The following is a 19,014-nucleotide window of genomic DNA, read 5'->3' on the forward strand; positions in this document are numbered from 1 at the left end:
TCTTTTCCCATTAACTCTGGAAAAATATTATGTGAATAACAAAGTAAATTTCAGCCTTCAGAAAACTTATGAACCATGTGGACCAATTGTATGAATCTTTTTGTCATATTGGTGCTTGACAGCCCCAGCTCTTTCATTATATTAGGTGAAAAAATGGAAAGATGGAGTGAAGAAAGTCAGACAGGTTTGAAACAAAATGAGGGCAAATTAACATTTACATAATGCTATGTTAACAATTGGTTTATATTATAAAATAATATTTATGTAACCATAAAATGTATTAGGCATTATTAAAGAGTATTCTTTATGACACTGTTAACACCTAATAGTAGATAAATAATGTGTTCTAGGATAATTGTTGGGTATCATAAATGTTAGCACCTTTTACTGCTTGAAGCAAACATTTATGAGCTTGTCAGGGTGATTCACTGTCAATTTAACCGGCTTTTAGAAACGCTTTCTCGCCAGTAACCTGCTGGCAGTTTAAACAGAAGTCTTTATGTCAGTAACCTATCAGCATATTGACAGTTTTTATGGTGCAGCACTGATTGGAACGGTTCACTGGAAAACTGTGTCTGCTTTCTGTGATGCTCAGTTCAGGCAAAAGACGACCGTGGGGAATAAACGTTCAGGTCGTTAGCTCATATAAAAAATGGAGGGACTCAAGAATAAGGAATAGTGCAGCAATATTTCACAGGGTTATCTAGGAATTACCAAAGATTTCCATGCTATGGCCTGTGCTAGCTGTAGCCTACTTAAAATGTTTTTGAAATGCAGTACACAAAAGGAACATTATATGAATGAATATTTCATATGAGCATTCATTATTAATATTATTCCACAAAAAAAAAAAAAAAAAAAATCATAAGCAGCCCCACAACAAGCTCTTTACTTTAAATTAAATAGTCACTTTAAACAGATTTTTTTTTTCTTCCCCAGAGCTACAAACTTCCAAAATCCATGGGGGCATGATAGATTTTTTTTTAACCTAATGCACCGTGTATTAGGGAGAGTGGAATATGGATTCAGCTTACTGTCTATTTTATGTCAACCACCTGAAACACATTTTTTAATGCCTTTTCAGGCAGGGTAAAGATGCGTAACATCTCATTTCACATTGGTCATTAACCTGCATGGGAAAGGATAAAGATCATTTAATGCTAAAATTAACAGTTCAATTACAGAAGTGATGCCCGGCCTATAGGCAAAACTTCACCTCTCATTCAAATATCATAGAAATGTGTTAAAGATTTTGTAACCATATTGCATAGTTGTGCTTCGAGTCAACTGTTTTATTTGTGATAATGCAATAAAAAATGGCAAAATGTACCAGAATTATTTTTAGCCAGGCTGTCATACAAATTATTTTTGGTGTTAAAAGATATAGATAGATAGATAGATAGATAGATAGATAGACAGATAGATAGATAGATAGATAGATAGATAGATAGATAGATAGATAGATAGATAGATAGATAGATAGATAGATAGATAGATAGATAGATAGATAGATAGATAGATAGATAGATAGATAGATAGATAGATAGATAGATAGATAGATAGATAGATAGATAGATAGATAGATAGATAGATAGATAGATAGATAGATAGATAGATAGATAGATAGATAGATAGATAGATAGATAATTATGATTGTTTTGAAGTAACCTGTAGCTTTAGTTCACCTTTTTTGGCAAATATTTTTGTCAGAGAAATACCTAAAAGTGTTAAATATTTACATATTCAGACACTTTGACCCAACCAACTTAAATGTTTTTTTTTTTTTTCCCCTAATGCAACCTTTTACACCACAGATTGAACACAATAAAGCAGTGCTTGATAATAGGTTGACTAAAATTGGTATTGGCTAAGTTTGCTAAACTGGTAGGTTGACTGTAATCCATTACATACCTTTCTATCAAAGTTATCTGACATTATCATAATGAATTTATTCTGACACACTTTAAATAGTTCTTGTCATACTTTATAAACATTTTATAAACGTTAGCGAATAAACTGTGGTAATTTGAGAAACCTTTTAAGGTGTCTAAATATATATATATATATATATATATATATATATATATATATATATATATATATATATATATATATATATATATATATATATATATATATATATATATATATATATATATATAGTACACACACACACACACACACACACACACACACACACACACACACACACACGGTTTAATCAAACTTGTATAGGGTCAATAAAAACAAATATCCTCTCTGCACATGTTTGGCCACTACTGTACATGAATGCATAAGTCACGTTTAGTTTTTATATTTCACTACGCATCCATCCACCACTTCACCGCAAGTCTATAGGGCCTCCCTGTGGTGAATGCAGAGAATACACACACTTTTTCTTGATACATTTAGCTGTCAATCTCCTGCAAATGAAGTTAATATTCAATGGAGATTTATACACCAATTACATCATTGCATATTTAATAATTTTCAGCCATGATGTAGGCTTCTGAATCACACACACACACACACACACACACATGCACACACACACACACAAAGGTTTTCTTGGTGCAAACTAAAAACATTATTTTGTCTTTCATTAGGGTAAGCTTAGAAATATGTCTATAAATATATAATAAAAGTTCAAAATAGGCCAGTCTGCATTATGTATGTTCAAATGCTGTAATTCTCCATGACGAAATTGGCCTTTGAAAGGCTCAGCACAGAAAATCTATTTTTGAATCCATCCATTCCTTTTCCTGCACAGAGTTCCTGTGGGAGGGCCACTATAAGGCATGGGAAAGTTTTCTTTCCCTCACTTGTTTCTTTTTTCTGATTAAGCGGCTGTGCTTCGACCACAAGTGCTTTTACAACTCTCAGTGGCAAAACTGTCCTCACACGGATAACAGAAGATAAACACAAAACAGGGTTGACAGGTAAGAGCTCATATATGATAAACTGGGGTTTAGAGTGTAGTCTACTGTAACTATGTAATAATAATAATTAAAAAAAACAATATATTTAACCTGCGCTGCCACAATATAATGACTTTTAATAATGAACTAATTACATCACATAATGGGTGACATATCTGTGTGCATTATATTATCATTATAAATGAAATATTTCATTTTGAACAATATATTTATATTTGAATATTTCATGAACTTTTGAACTGTTGTATTTAAACTTATCTTGTACTGTCTCTGATGGTGATGGTAGAAAGAAAGAAAGAAAGAAAGAAAGAAAGAAAGAAAGAAAGAAAGAAAGAAAGAAAGAAAGAAAGAAAGAAAGAAAGAAAGAAAGAAAGAAAGAAAGAAAGAAAGAAAATTAGAAAAATACTTGAGACGTTTCTGAAAACTGTTTAGTGCTGTTTGACAAAGATAAATACTGATAACCAGATTTCTGGCAGCGTTAAATGATGAGAACTACATTTTTTTGTAAATTCATATTTCTTTATTATATAAGACATAACAGCTTCAGACATTTCTTTAGGCTAAAAAAAGTAAAAGAGCAAAATCTATTTAAGATAACCCCTTAAGCCAAGACACAGAGGAAGAACTTTTTAGAACAATTTGAAGAGTTTCGAACAGATCTGCCTGGTGTGCATGTAGGCGAATGCAAACAAACCAGGCCTTCAGCCAAAAGAAATCAGAAAATAAGCAAACTGATAAGAAGTTTGCTAACTAGCAACGGGATGTTTACACAAATGCGAATCATTTCAAAAGGTTAATGCTGCGGCCAGAGTCCCATGGGCTTTTCTATGAAAAGAGACGGGCTTTCTCGTTAGAAGTGCATGCTTGATTACACGTTATTAAACTCTCTGTCCAAGAGAACTAACGCTCGCTGCACAGAGGCCAAAGCTGGTCATCCATGCTTTATCCTCGCTAGCATTGTTTTGAGGGTCATTTAGCCTCTATTGCTGGTGCAGCTACAGTGTGAATTGCTTGCGAAAGTATTCAAACCCCCTTTTTTTTGGGCATTTTGTGTTTATTTAATTTACATTGCATGCATAAGTATTCATACTTTTCCGGGACACTTGAGATTTAGCTCAGGAGCATTCCAATTTCACTTGTAGATGTTACTACACTTCAAGTGGAGTGTGCAAATTCAGTTGAATCGGTATGATTTGGAAATACACACACCTTCAGTAAAAGGTCTAACAGCTGCAAATTCATATCAGAGCAAAAACCAAGCCATGAGGTCAAAAGAACTGTAGAGCTCAGAGACAGGATTGTATCAAGACGCAGATCTGGGGAAGACTACAAGAAATGATTCTGTATTGAAGGTTCACAGTAGCATGTAGCCTCTGTAATCCGAAGTTTGAAACAACCAGGAGTTTTTCTAGAGCTGGCCAAACTGAGCAATCGATGGAGAAGGGCCTCTGCGACCAAGAAGCTGATGGTCACTCTGGTTGAGCTCCATGATCCCATATAAGGAGATGGGAGATATTTCAACAAACGTCACTTGAGCACTCCACCGATCTGGTGTGTGTTTCCCACAAACATCATTAGCCAACTATGGTTGCAAATTCCATCGTTATCAACTTAGGAACATAGAGTTCAACCAGTTTGTTTTCCAAAACCATAGTTCCAACGAACATTCGCAAACAGCATCGCTGTTGTTTGGCTGCATCGACAGATCTCCTCCTGTGGTTAGAAGCACAGTTTCTTGTTTGCTTTCTTGTTTTCTTCAACGATGCAATGTCCTATGGTAGTTAAAAGACAACTCTGGTGAAAAATGAACCTAGGGATAATTAACACATGGTTACAGAGTAGATCGTTCTCTGGGATACGTTTGTTTTCTAAGATGGCTCTTGTCTATGTATGCGATCTTCTCTGTAATTGTGTGTTAATTTTCACCAGAGTTGTACTTTAAGCAGTGAGTTAAGTTGTTGTTTGGGAAACGCACCCCTGGGCTTAATGCAAAGTTGTCAGATTTAAGCCTCTCCTCAAGATGCATAAAATTTGCACAAAATAAAAAAATAAATTCACCCAAATGACTCTCTCAGACTGGCCTGATGAACCTCAGTTCCAATCATTGTGTATGGAGGAAACCAAGCACTGATCAGCACCTGAACAATACCATCCCAACAGTAGTGTGGTGGTGTGGTGGTGGCAGCATCATGTCATGGGAGTGTTCTCCAGCGATAGGGAATTTCCTTCATAGAAGGAAAGCTCAACGTAGCAAAATATAGACAGTTAGCTTTAATGAAGTCCAGAGCATTCAGAACCTCAGACTGAGCAGAAGGTTGGAATACTTCCCAAAAGAACAATGACCCTACGCAAACATCTAAGACAATGCAAGAGTGGTTTTTGGACAACTCTGTGAATTGTCCCTGAGTGGCCAAGCCAGATCCCGAACTTGAGCCCGATCAAAGATCTTTGGAGAAACCTGAATGATTGTCCACCGATGGTCCCCATTCGACTTAACCGAAGATCCTGAGAGGATCTGAAGGGAAGAAGTTAACAGTTTGGATGTTATGTACTTTTTCAGTGTTTCCTTTTGTAATAAATACGCAAAGCTGTCACAGATCTGTTTTTTACTTTGTAATTATGGTCTATGGATTGTAGAAAAAAAAAAACTTTTCTTTTTTTTAAAGGGAGCAACATAAAATGTGAAAAAATGAAGGGGTTTTAATTATTTCGCAAGGCACTGTATATACACACACTTATTTACTTTATTTATTTATGGTCATATGATGAGCTACATATACAGTTTATACATTAAGGACCATTGAATGGGCTGAGACTGGAATTTAATGGGTTTGCGTTTATTTATTTATATATACAGCTCTGGTAATATATATATATATATATATATATATATATATATATATATATATATATATATATATATATATATATAGGGTGCTAATATTTTTTTACATAGGCCACATTTTCAAATGGCTTTTGAAATCACTTCACTACATTTTAAAACTGATCATAAAAGTTTCTCACCTCACCAAATGTACAAATTGCCCATGATAAATAAATAAATAAATAAATAAATAAATAAATAAATAAATAAATAAATAAATAAATAAATAAATAAATAAATAAATAAATAAATAAATAAATAAATAAATAAATAAATAAATAAATAAATAAATAAATAAAATAAGTATGCTGCCAGATGCACCCTGCATCTGTTACTGCAGAAAAAAGAAAAGAAAAAAAATTTCCAAAAAAGATTCAGTCTGTTCCCTATTAAATCTGGACAACCATGATCAGACACATTATCTATGAGGTGGTCTTAAGAGTGACTCATGCGGTTTATTATGTCTATTTGGATAATCTAGAGGAAAATCAACATGTTTCTATTTATGGTGCATATAATCAAGCCTGTATTTCTGCCTGTGCAGAGGATGTCCAGAGCTGATTGGGGTTTTCTGGAGCACCTGCTAGAGGAAGGTCAGGAGTACTCAACGGGCGTGGGGCGCGTGTGGCTGACCGTGCTCTTCCTCTTCCGCATACTTGTGCTTGGCACGGCGGTGGAATCTGCATGGGACGACGAACAGTCTGACTTCGTCTGCAACACCAAACAGCCTGGCTGTGAGTCCGTCTGCTATGACAAGGCCTTCCCCATCTCCCACTTCCGTTACTTTGTTATGCAAGTCATCTTCGTCTCAACACCGACCATTTTCTATTTTGGCTATGTGGCCTTGAGGACTAGAGATGAGAATAGGCAAGAGGAGAAAACAGAGGAGGAGGGCAGACGACAAAGACATAGAAGAAACAATGACTGCAAGTTGGAGGTAATAAAAGAGGAAGATGAAGATGGCGAGCAGAAAGAAATGCATAAGAACCGCAAAGTCCCAGAACCTCTAAAGCTCAAAGGGAAACTGCTGTGCGCTTACGCGGCGAGCATAGTGCTGAAGGTTCTCATTGAAGTTAGCTTCATTCTAGGTCTATGGTTCTTTTATGGGTTTGTAATCAAGGCTAAGTATGAGTGTGAGAGGTTTCCCTGTCCTCACACGGTGGACTGTTTTGTCTCACGGCCCACAGAAAAAACTATCTTTACCATATACACGCAGATCATCGCCATGGTGTCTGTTCTCCTAAATGTTGTGGAGCTTTTCCATCTCCTTCAGTTAGCGATAACACATCGACTAAAAAAGATATATCAGGGAGAGAAGGAGATTAATAAACTTATTAGAGGGGCTTCTTCTAGAACAAGACCAGCTAAAGAGCAACTACCATCATTTGAGGAAAGAAACCATCTCTTTCTTCCTGTAGCTCACGATGGCTACCCTGCATCAGGGTTGAACTGGAACAAAAAAGATCCTCCCTTAGCAGAGGACATGCTCCCTAGTTACTCAAATTGCATAAGCAATGTAAAACCTGCCATAAACAAAAAACATCTTCATAAAAAACACAATACAGAAGACAAACCGAGACATTATGTATGAAGAGCCCAAAATGAGAACCAGGGCTTCATTTTGGGGAACAGTCATGCAAATGGACATTAGTGGTTTACTGTACATTCAAGAGCCATTTCCTTTGTTTAGATAGGCAGGGAAATGGGCTGTGCCTTGGGATGAACTGTCTGTTGTGATCTGTGGCCAAACACAGGAGCCTCTCAAGTAGTGATTAGTTCTGAGAGGCTCAAGGTCAGGAAATACTCAAACGTCTGAGCCAAAGAGAAACAAGCACAATGACTAAAAATGCCAAAGCGAAGGGTGGGCTCAAGCCAAGCGCTGAACTGAATGATTGATATGGTACAGATAAGGTAGTACATAATGTTGTGTACTCGAGAACAAAATCTACTTCTGTACTTGGAGACAAAATTATACCAACCAACTGTATGTAGGCATTAAAATTTATTTAATAATTATTGTATATGATATTTCATTTAATATTTATTGTCATTAATTTCATTAAAGGATTTTGACAACTGAAATGATTAGCTCTTTGCTAGAGTGTGTGCGCATGTGTGTCTATATATATATATATATATATATATATATGCACTGCAATTCCACTTGGAACCATTCATATCAATTTCATCAAACTAATTACGCTTTTATATGCGTAATCTTAGTTCTCAACAGGAAGTTAGATATTTCCTGTGAATTTGCGAGACTTCCGTTTAGTCACTAAATAACTTGAAGAACAAAGTACAGTAAACAGTAAAACTATTTGTGCAGAAAAAGAAAAAAAACAGTACGTTTTCATTATAAAGATCTTCATTTGTGTTCCGAAAATGGAAGTCTTACGGGTTTAAAGCGACATGAGGGTGAATTATTAATGATAGAATATTACATTTTTGAGGTGAACTAACTCTTTTATGTCTTTATAATAAAATTAAAATAAACAAAAGACAGAGTTTAGTTTAATGTAGTGTAGTGTCCCTACGAACAATGCATTTGAATTACCTGTATTATGGTTGTGTCTATCAACCTTATTTTTAATATAATTTTCCAGTAATTTTAGATTTAGAAAAACACGCTGCTCAATGTTATGTAATCATAAACTAAGAGTTTTCTGTCGCTCCATTGACAGCCTACACAACTACCCCTTTCAAGCCCCAGAGAGGTAGTAAAGACATCATTGAAGTAATCCATCCCATCCCTAAAGCGCATAAAAACTTGTTGGAGATTAATATTTTGTAAATAATGCTGTAACAAAAATGTTCTGCACAAACAAAGCACTAAATTAAGGTTAAACCACTGGCATCACATGGATTAATTTTATGATGTCTTTATACCTTTCTGGGGCTTGAGAGTGGTAGTTGTGTAACCTACACTTGACCCGTTCTGAGAGGGATTCGAACCGGGGTCTTTGTGTGGGAGGTGGGCACGCAAACATGGATGCTGCAGGCTGTAACCATATAGTCGCTAACGCGCCTCTTGAGATCAGGGGATAAGGTTTACACGCACAGCTCTTACTGGCCTACGTTACACTCAACCATCTAAACATCATTCCCATCCGGGTCATGGCACCAAATGTAACCAATCCTACTCGACCCGTTCCAAGTGGGATTCAAACCAGGGTCTCTAGCTAACAAATGCTAGCTTGCCTCTTGATGCCAGGGAAGTGAGATTTAAAAGCACAGCTCTTACTGGCCTACGTTACAGTCGCGTAGGATGTCAACGTAGGGACAGAAAGCTCTCAGATTGCATTAAAAAGATCTCCATTTGTGTTTCAAAGAAGAACATATGTCTTACAGGTTTGGAACAACATGAGAGTGAGTAATTAATTGCATACATTTTATTTTTGGGTGAACTAACCAAAACAAATCTGGAGCCACTGCCATTTTAAGTGTCCTCATGACCATATAACCAATATAAACTAATTGGAACAGTTGCCAGATTCATGTGCACCTGTTCGGATAAAACTGAACATGCTTCAAGTGCAACTCGCAAAATATCTTACTTTTAAAGTGTCACAAAATGTAACTAAAATTTCACCACAGGCACTTTTTTTTGTCAATGAGCCTGGGTAATATACAACTGCATCATACTAGATTAGCACACTGTATTTTAACATTCACAAACTCTGCAAGTACCTACAAAGTTATTTATTCACGTGAGCAGTTCCCTACTAAACACTTCATAACACTGAAAACATTTTTAAAAGTTCAATAACCTTCATTAACCTCACAGTGATGTTATGTTTTGGTTGTGTCAAATGATTTCAGAACTTTTCAGAGTAGATAGCTTCCCTATATCATCAAGACCTTCACTTTCCTGTCTTATGAATACAGAACATTCCACAGCAGTAACTAATTCTTAGCAATTTTGAGCAGTCTCAACAATGATAAGCACTTATCTGTAGCAGGAAAATGGGAATGATGGGTACTTTACAAGGTGGGACAGTTTCTTCCGGAAAGGGTTGAATAAAAACAATACTAAGAAAAACAAAACAGTGCTCAACAGTGCTTTTCCGCTCAAAAGGTATGTTTTGCTGGCTAATGGAAATAGTGTTTTATTAGAGGGTGTTATCTGCGCTGTTGGGCTCCAGTCTATGAAAGATTAATGAGATTTGTGCTTGTGGGGTTGCCAACCATAACCTGTCTTTGCCCAATGCAAAGTTCTTTCTATCGCAGCTGGCCTGCACGAACAGTTAGCCTGTCATCTCTTGCCAATACAAGGCATCAGAGGTGATACACAAGATGTGTGGGTCAGCAAACAGCTGGTGAGGACTGAACTCTTTTGTTTCTCTCAGATTCCAAGCAAGAACAGAAAGACAGCGAACACGATGCTGACTGGTGATATCAAACTCTCTATATCTGATAGAGCCATTTAGGGTGGAAAAAAGCCCTTGTTCTGGAGCGTTTGCTTGTTTTTCTTTAGACTACCACCTACAAAAGCTGAACATGGAGTTGCCAGCTGCACTTTAATGTGCCCACACATGCATCAAATAGACTAGCAAACTTATTTAAACTAGGCAAACAGATGTCTGTCATTTTAGATAAGAAAAAAGCCTCGAAAAGTCATGGATGCCTGCTCTCATCAAACCATTAGGAGGTTACTTCGCTGAATAGTCTTTTTTTTCAGACAAAGGTCATTCTATTTGTGAAACCCAGCAGGGACACTGCCTGCCAGCTTGCCCTTAGGTGATTTGCAAAGAGTAGCGACAATGAAAATGAGCTGCCACTCTTGCGGGCGCTTCCTGCATCCTGATATTGTTGTTCCAACCACTGATGTGTTTCCTTTTCCCTGCTTACCAACCTCACACAGGACATACAGACAGGTTTTAAAGTACTCTGTGAACTGTATGTACCTTAGAAGCTGCAGTATGTGCTGTGCTCGGACCATGTGTGGGTGTTTTCTGGACGAGAGGTGGCTTTGAGTGGCCAGTCAACCTGCTTCCCATGGGGACTTAAGACTGAGTGCCAAACTTCAGGGGATCTGAAGGCCACGGTATCAGGCAAATATGCCAATGTATGCGGTGCAAATCGGTCACGTGTATTTCCTGCCAGCTGAACTGATTAAAAACCATGTCTTCTCAGCAAGAACCACAACAAGAAGTCAAAAAAAAAAAAAAAAAACGCTCCACAGAAGGAAAACAGAGGCCTAAAAATAACAAGAATGTTTAGTTAACGCATTGCCATTGAAAATGAGTGTGCTCGTGTTTCCGCAAAATTAAATTACACCGCCGTTTTAAGTCTTTGATTTTAACAAGTCTTTTATAACATGGTAATTTACGATACTCAATAGTTAAAGGGATAGTTCATCCAAAAAATGAAAATTCAAACAAACCTGTCTGCCATTATTTTGTGAAAGATATTTTAAAGGATACACACATTGAAAGAGAACCAATGTTGTTTAAACCCCACTGACTATCAATGACTTTAGGTATCAGGAACTAATTTAAAACAAAACTTTGGTTTATAGAACAAATGCCCAGCTGGTGGTCAAATAAACTCATAGTTAACTGATCATTAACTTAGGCCGTTTACACTAATGCGTTTTAGTTTTAAAATGGCGTTTCATTCCTTCAACGATTGTTTTTATTGCGTCTCAGAGTGCTTTCACACCCGAGTTCGATTGCTCCCCCCACATGAGTTCACATGAACTGAACCTTTTTAAGCGGACTCGGGTATGGTTCGCGGGTGCGCACCCGAGTTCGGAATATCGCGTTGGTGCGAGTACCAAAAGTGCTAGTGAAAGCACCCTCAGAAACGATCTGTCTACACTGCACAAATGAAAACGCATTTCACATGAACGTTCATGCACACTGGGCATGCGCGCAAGTGTAAACAGTTGTCTCTTGAGCATGTAGACATTACATTATACTGCAGCATTATACTGTATATAATAGTGCGTTTATGTATTTATGTTCATGTTTTTGCCGCGCGACTGTGAAAAAGCATTTACAAAAGCCTACGTTTTTGAGGTTTGAAAACACTGATGCAGCGTAGACAACAGGCGTAACCGTAGCAAAAGTTATGCGTTTTAAAACTAAAACGCACTAGTGTAAACGGGCTGAAGACCACCTGGAGGAAATAGCTTATCTGCTTCCTGATTTTCCTATTGGTCATTCCAGGCAATGGCTAAAATGCTCGTTCAGCTTTACAATGGAGCAGCAGCGGGTATTGTTACATTGTTTTTGGTGAAATCCCACCTGCAGTGTTCCAATGTGTCATGGCCAGATCTTCAAATGGTGAATTATGAACAAGGAAAATACTAAATTAAATAATTTTACACTGATTTTGTAACTAGGTGTCTCTATGTGGTTTTTAGTGCATTGTAATGTGGTTGCAAAGGTGTTCTAAGCAGCCCATTACCATGATATAGGTATTGAAAAATACTTCTTGAAAAAAAAACTTGTCTTCAAGTCTTTTTTTAAACTCATTTTATCACATTAACAGCTCATCTCAAAAAGAGAAACAGATGAGTCCGAGTACATTGCTTCTTAATCTAGATAAGGAGGCGATCAGATTGTAAACAGTAATGCAGGAAAGATGAGTCATATGGTAAAACAACATCTTGACTAAAAACCATAACTTTTTTCAGGCTTAAAGCAATAATAATAATTGGCATTTTCCCCCAGTCTTCAATATGCCATTTTTTTGTGATTACATTTTTTGTTGTTTTTGTGATTTTGCAATTGTGATTCATTCCACCATAAAATTATTAATATCAATGTCTGAATTTCATTTCTTGCCAATAATAAGGTACTTTAAGTAACATTATTGTGATTCATTTGATAAATCAAAGTATCAATATTAATAATCAATATTTAAACTTTATGTCTCACCCCCATATCATATTTTTTTCTTGCACATTTGCCAAAGCAAGTAGTAAGACACATCAACTACACTTCTTAGTTCAATATTTAGTAAATTATCTGAAATGGGACAATGAGGTATTGATAATACCCTAGGGTCCCATTCTGAGGGAAATGGAATCAGTCTTGAAACTCTCCAAAAGGGTTCAAAGGGGGACAGAACAAACTAGTTATGGGAACTGAATAGTTGAGCCTATGGGAAAGGGGAGGATTTAGAGTGTCTCTCCATTGTTTTTTGTCGCTGATTGGAATCTACAGTGAATAATTATGATGTAATTGTGCAGAAAGGCTGTACACATCCTGACTAAAGGGCTGAGAGAGGCCGACAGGCGTCGTTCCTTCTTCCTATCACTCAGGAACAATAGGGCTGTATGTCCTCTGGGACAAACTAGCACCTTTCCAGCACCAAACCCACAGTCTCCTACCTGGTTAGGCACAAACAAACCAGACAACATATCCTCTCTCACACAACTGCTGGACGTACAGGAATAGGAGCACTCGTACAAATACAGCAGTCAGCAGGACATCTGACCCATATTCTCCAAAGGCTGCTCAGAGAGTATGTTTCAAATGCTGTCTGAGCAATCACAATGATTGCTTTTATTGACTAAAGTAAAACTAAACATTTCAAAACAGACTGAGAATTAATCAAACTGTACTCTCTGTACTATCAGGTCAAATGTTTTTTGTAACCAGGAATATGGGGCTTCATGATGACTTCAAATGATGTACAAAAAGACAAAACAAAAATTGAAATAGGCCAAACTAAAACATGACACACAGTTAGTACATACAAACATGTTTCAAAGCACTGAAAAATTCATACACATTTATAAAAATGTTTTGGGAATTTTATAATGTGAATTATAAAATTATAAAAATATGAATATGCATTTTTATCTAAAAAGTAAAAGCTCTAAAATGTTTTATCAGGTATAAAATTGAGTTAAAAAAAATTGTAATCCTTGTCTAATTCATAACAAACAAGAAAAGTCATTGACAATTTCCCCCACATTCAGCATAGAAAATAACACTGGCAGGACCTGTTAAATGTGGAACAAATCTTACATTTAGTTTATAATGATGTAAATGTTTTAGGGCTGACTTGAAGCCATTCAAGTGCAATATTTCTTCAAACATAACCTTTTATAGAAAACAGTTTTGGGCAGACAAGCTGACGATGCCTGGTTTGAGCATTTATGCTGATATAAATCTAGATCAGCACTCATAAAGTTTCAATGTTAAAAGCTTGTTGGCAACAGAGAAGCAAAACCTTTGCTGGAAAATGTTAGGGTAACCTCTATTACGTACACTCTGGGAATTTGTAATATCTTGCTCTTCTGGTTTCTATTAATCAAACTGCGTGCTGAAAGAAAAATAATTTGCATCACAGAAAACAGGCAAAGCATCAGTCCAATGAAATATATGAAGTAAATGCACAACATTTTTATGCACAATATATACAGCTACAATCAAAATGTTTAATTGTCTATAATAGTTTAGTGGCAAATTAAAACTGATAATGTCAATATATAATGTGCTTTTGAATTACAGGATTTTTATGTCATAATTATTCAACCCGTTTCAAACGCTGCTGCTTTAAGGTCACTTGTATGGGATGGTATGTGTTAAAACACAATTAAGCCTTTGGAAAATCTATAACAAAACGTGTGTTATTATACATTCATACATTTAGCTCATGCATGTACTGAAGATGAGTAGCAAATACTGCCAAACCAAAGGTTCTCTCACAAAATTACATTAGAAAGTCTGTGGCTACAACAAGATTTCCAAAACACTAAAAGTTCCTATAGACACGGCTGGCAAACTTATTAATTTTTAATTTTTGTTGTAACAGAAAACCACTGCAGGTTTTTGAAGAAAAAGTACATTAGCATTAAGGGGAATAAACTGTTTGATCATAGCAACAGAGATAACCCTCAATTTACTGCTAAAGACCTGATCAAAGGAGGAAAAGATATTTCAATGCAGAGTATAAGAAGAACACTAGACGAGCATGGCCTTCATGTTGGGTCATCTTACCGAATGCACTCGAACAAGAAGAACATAAAAAGCCAACGTGAATATGCTAAAATGAATGTGGATAGACCTGTGGAGTTCTATGTTCATTGATTATTATGTTTCTATTAGGGATGCAACAATACAGTTAGTCCACGCCACGGTTCAATACATACCTCGGTTTTTAACCACGGTTTTCAGTTCGGTTCGTTTTTTTGCTATTCTATTCTTAGGCGACAGGAACAGAAAGAGGTTAAGAAGAAAATGTTTTTTTTTATTGTAATACTCTTTCTTTATTTTACTTTAAAGACTTGAAAAACCTTACTTAAACTTAACTTTTAAACAAAACTTGTACACATTCCTTGTGTATTGTATGATTTAAAATAAATGCATATATAAAAATGTACAGTGGCAGCACAGAGATTTACAGTAGCATTTAAGTATGAAAATGGATGAATAAAGGCTAAAATTAGACTCAAATTAAAACTACACAGTCTTCAATATACAATATACATTGACTGAAAGCTACTGTATATACATTATTCAAGGGCAGTGAGTGATTTTTCTCTTTGTTTTTAGTTGTTTTATTAAACATAACTTTAGAGGTGAACTATCCCTTTAAAAACAAGTGTTCACAATCACTAGGCTGCGCTGCTAAGACCTGCTCGCATCTCACATACAGACACACGCGATTTTACTTTCACTTTAGACATAACCGACTGTGATTATATATGTTAACCTTGTGTGTATTTGACAGTATTAGCACAGTGATACTATTTAGTCCAGTAATCACGTGTTACACAGGCGCACGCACTCAGTGCATGTAAACCCCGAATTAAATGTTTAACCAGCAATACTTTAAAACATGGCTAAACATGGATATTTGCTCATATCAGCGTGTAGACGCACAGGCACACTAAAAAAAAAGGCGAAATAAACTGAGAGGAATATTTCAAATAGAAAATTTATAAATATTTATTAAAAAAAATGATAAATAATTCATTAAATGCGAAACCGAGAAAACAATTCACAAGCACGTATTTCACAAGCACGTATTGAACCGTTAATACCGCACCGAACGGTTTAATATTATAGTTAGAATTGTGGAATCCCTAGTTTCTATCATGCTTTATGTTTGGCAGCAGTTCTTTATAGCCCTAAATGATGGAGTGTGTAACTTTTCATTTCTTAAACAACCATGTAGGAAGACACATCATGGCCATATTCCAGGATGACAATGTCAGGATTCATCAGCTCAAATTGTGAAAGAATATTTTGGAGGGAGCATAAAGATTCGTTTTCACACACACTGTTAAAAAAAAAAGGCAAATTTTGAACTTTTGCAGTACAATCGACTTGGATGTTTCAGTTATTTCAACTTAATGTTAAACTGACTTTAAAAAATGAGTTACATCTTGTATAACTAATAAAAAAAAGTTTAACATTTCTTAACTTATTTTGATGAGTTAAAACAATGTAAAAACATATGTTGTCATAACTTATTTAACATATAATTTTTTACAGTGCATTAATTGGCACCTCTGAGTCCAGACCTTAAATTCATTGGAAGTGTTTGGGATGTGCTGGAGGAGACTTTACAGTGCTTGACTCTTGCATTGTCAATAAAAGATCTGGACCAAAAAAATTGATGCACTTCTTGATGGAAAATCATCATAACATTTATTTCCACCAGGAGCCAAAACAGAATCTAATGCTGCCATGTTGTATGGGAATGTCAGATTGTAGCTTTTTGATGCAATGCAATAAAAATGCTCTGTATCAAAATATTAATGTATGAAATGTCTATTGCATTGTCCTACAAGGGTAATCTAATTCAAACTTTTAATTGAAGCAAAAACATACATCACAGCTATAGTTTAGTTTGATTAATAAATAAATGATAAAGGAAGTGGAAGCCCCAGAGTTAATTTTTGACTGGAATGAAAACATTACTGTGAAGGATAGTGTGTTATTAGATTGTATGTTGGTTATCAACAGTCCAGTTGTTCAGCTGATGAATAGTTTTTCCATAAAGGAAAAAAAACCCTTGACCTTATAAACTCGATGAAACGGTTTTAAAAGATGCATGAAAGATGTAAAAATTACATGATCTAGGACCTTTATACATAAATGGCATGCTATTGTGAAGTCTATAGTCTGTCCCTCACAATGTCATTTTCATCTGTGTTAAATTCAATATGGCGTCTAACCTGGATATGGTCAATCGTTGTGCAATGCAATTTGCCAAATTCATTTAAGCTGGAAAGATCATGCCACAAACATTACCAAAAGGTAAGTATATCTGTACATTTATTATGAACAGCCTCCCACACACTTTTACCATATTCACATCACATTTTAACCATAATGATGCTTAGGAAACCACTGCATGCATAATAATCCCTGCAATAGTACGAGTTCACTATACTGCACATGTAAATGGTTTCAAAACGTACAGATAATTCGTTTAAAATGAGATCATTCTTTTGTTTCACATTTTCATAGTGAGTCCTTACATAAACCGTAAAGATTAACACTGTGGCCAAACTTTGCTTTCATTCCTCACTATTCACAGTGTCTATTATTACTAATTAGCCGAAGACCACAAAGACGGAGCTTATATGAATTTCTAAAGTGTTCAGAATCTGAATAACTTCAGCTACCCAAAGTTTAAACATTTCAAACATTTTCTAGCCCAACGGAAGAGTTGCCTTGCATAGATGCACTTTTATTCAAGCAGACACAAACTTAACAAAGGTGGTCTTTCTTTGAGCTTCAGTCTCATGAGCATATGACAGGGAGCACGGATGGAAAAAAGTATTAAAGCTTTCCAAGTTAGGACTTTTATAGTCATGTGTCAGCGTGCCTAAGGGCAGAAGATGAATATTGAAAAGTCTCAAAGAATGAAAGTTGTAAAATATTCTCTCAGCAGTCAAGTTCCACCAGCTGGCCTGGTAAATATTACAGCAAGAATCCATTTAATTAGTACGGCAGAATGAAGTGGCATAGGAGTGGACTTGAAGTCCCACACACACAAAAAAAGTTTCTCGATGAAGTTCTCATCCCTAGGGCCGTGAAGGGTGACAAATGAGCCGAAAGTTTGAGAAGTTGCACATCATTATATTGTAATCTTGCAGGACTTCATGACATTTAGTTAAACTTAGCTCTTCTCCGGTCGGTTTCTTTCCAGCACTGCCCTTGGTGTGAATTCTAGTTTGTCTTTCAGGCTGAGGACCTTTGTACTGTCCTGACCGGTCAGTTCCTCTAATTTCCTATCCTCCCGTAGCTCTGCAATGCCCCTCTCTTCTCCTGGGGCATTTGGGGTGCCCCTGATAAACCACTCAAGCTGATATCCAACAGCTCCCACCACAAAGGCCACTGGGAAGGTCACATAGGGTGCATAAGTGCGCATGACAGTCCAGACCACTGGCCACATGGTTGCACTCAGAAATACACCTGGAAAAATAAAAATAAAAAATCAGTTCCATTCCTAGAAGGTTATTTACCTTTGACAAGTTGACAACGCATCATTACTCTGTTAACAGATGTCAAATAAAATGATTACAAATACAACCAAGGAAGCCATACTGTAAATATCGTTTTTATAGGGCAGACGGAAGGAATCTAATGACAACTAACTTACACACACAAATCTCTCAGATATTTTTGTTGTTGTAAAGTTCACAAACAATTACAAATATAAGTAACACGTTGAATTAAACATACGATTTTGACGTAAAAAAGCGACAAAACTTTCTTTTTGTTCTGGTCAAGTGTACTCCAATAATGCTTGTTTTATTTACATATTTGGGAAACAAAATCGCTCGACCTAACTATAAAAAGCCATGCAACTGTTACAAGGGTACCGGTGTCAAAGCATGAGGTGTGAAATAGCGCAATAGAAATACATAATACGACATACTGTAACTTGTATAGATACTGAAAACGCTGATGATGATTTAGTGAGTAATAATTCATACAGTCGTTCAATCATTCGCGCGGGCGTTTATAAAATATCATGACTGTACATACCTCTTATCACTAAGCGATTTCACTTCCTGCCTCGTTGCGTCAGCGTAAGCAACAATCTTATTGGTTATTAGTGTACGTCAGAATGACGTTCGCAGGTCTGATTTGTCCAGGAAGGGAAAACAAGTTTAATGCATGATGGCCTGGTAAAGCAATGCTGACACCCAGTGACCAATGCTAAATGTGTGCGTTTGTCATGAACTTAAAGCTTAAGTTATTTTTAAAT

General features: G+C 36.1%; 2 protein-coding genes across 3 annotated transcripts; one reads left to right on the forward strand and one right to left on the reverse strand.

The window, feature by feature from the left end:
- Positions 1–2,806: 2,806 nt before the first annotated feature.
- On the forward strand, positions 2,807–7,891 carry gja4 (gap junction protein alpha 4). The gene is made up of 2 exons (XM_067425230.1): positions 2,807–2,939; positions 6,368–7,891. Exon 2 carries the CDS (start codon positions 6,371–6,373, stop codon positions 7,412–7,414), a length of 1,044 nt encoding a protein of 347 aa, XP_067281331.1. The 5' UTR covers positions 2,807–2,939; positions 6,368–6,370; the 3' UTR covers positions 7,415–7,891.
- Positions 7,892–17,052: 9,161 nt separating this feature from the next.
- On the reverse strand, positions 17,053–18,935 carry smim12 (small integral membrane protein 12). 2 transcript variants are annotated; one of them, XM_067425721.1, is made up of 2 exons: positions 18,792–18,935; positions 17,053–18,215 (listed from the first exon to the last, which is right to left on the reverse strand). In XM_067425721.1, the coding sequence occupies exon 2, from the start codon at positions 18,193–18,195 to the stop codon at positions 17,920–17,922; it is 276 nt and encodes a 91-aa protein (XP_067281822.1). In that variant the 5' UTR covers positions 18,196–18,215; positions 18,792–18,935; the 3' UTR covers positions 17,053–17,919. The 2 variants fall into 2 exon arrangements, with proteins under 2 accessions (XP_067281822.1, XP_067281823.1); XM_067425722.1 differs by lacking the exon at positions 18,792–18,935 and adding an exon at positions 18,682–18,787.
- Positions 18,936–19,014: the final 79 nt, after the last annotated feature.

The sequence above is a fragment of the Pseudorasbora parva genome, chromosome 19 (assembly GCF_024679245.1).
Source record: "Pseudorasbora parva isolate DD20220531a chromosome 19, ASM2467924v1, whole genome shotgun sequence".
Lineage (NCBI taxonomy): Eukaryota > Metazoa > Chordata > Actinopteri > Cypriniformes > Gobionidae > Pseudorasbora > Pseudorasbora parva.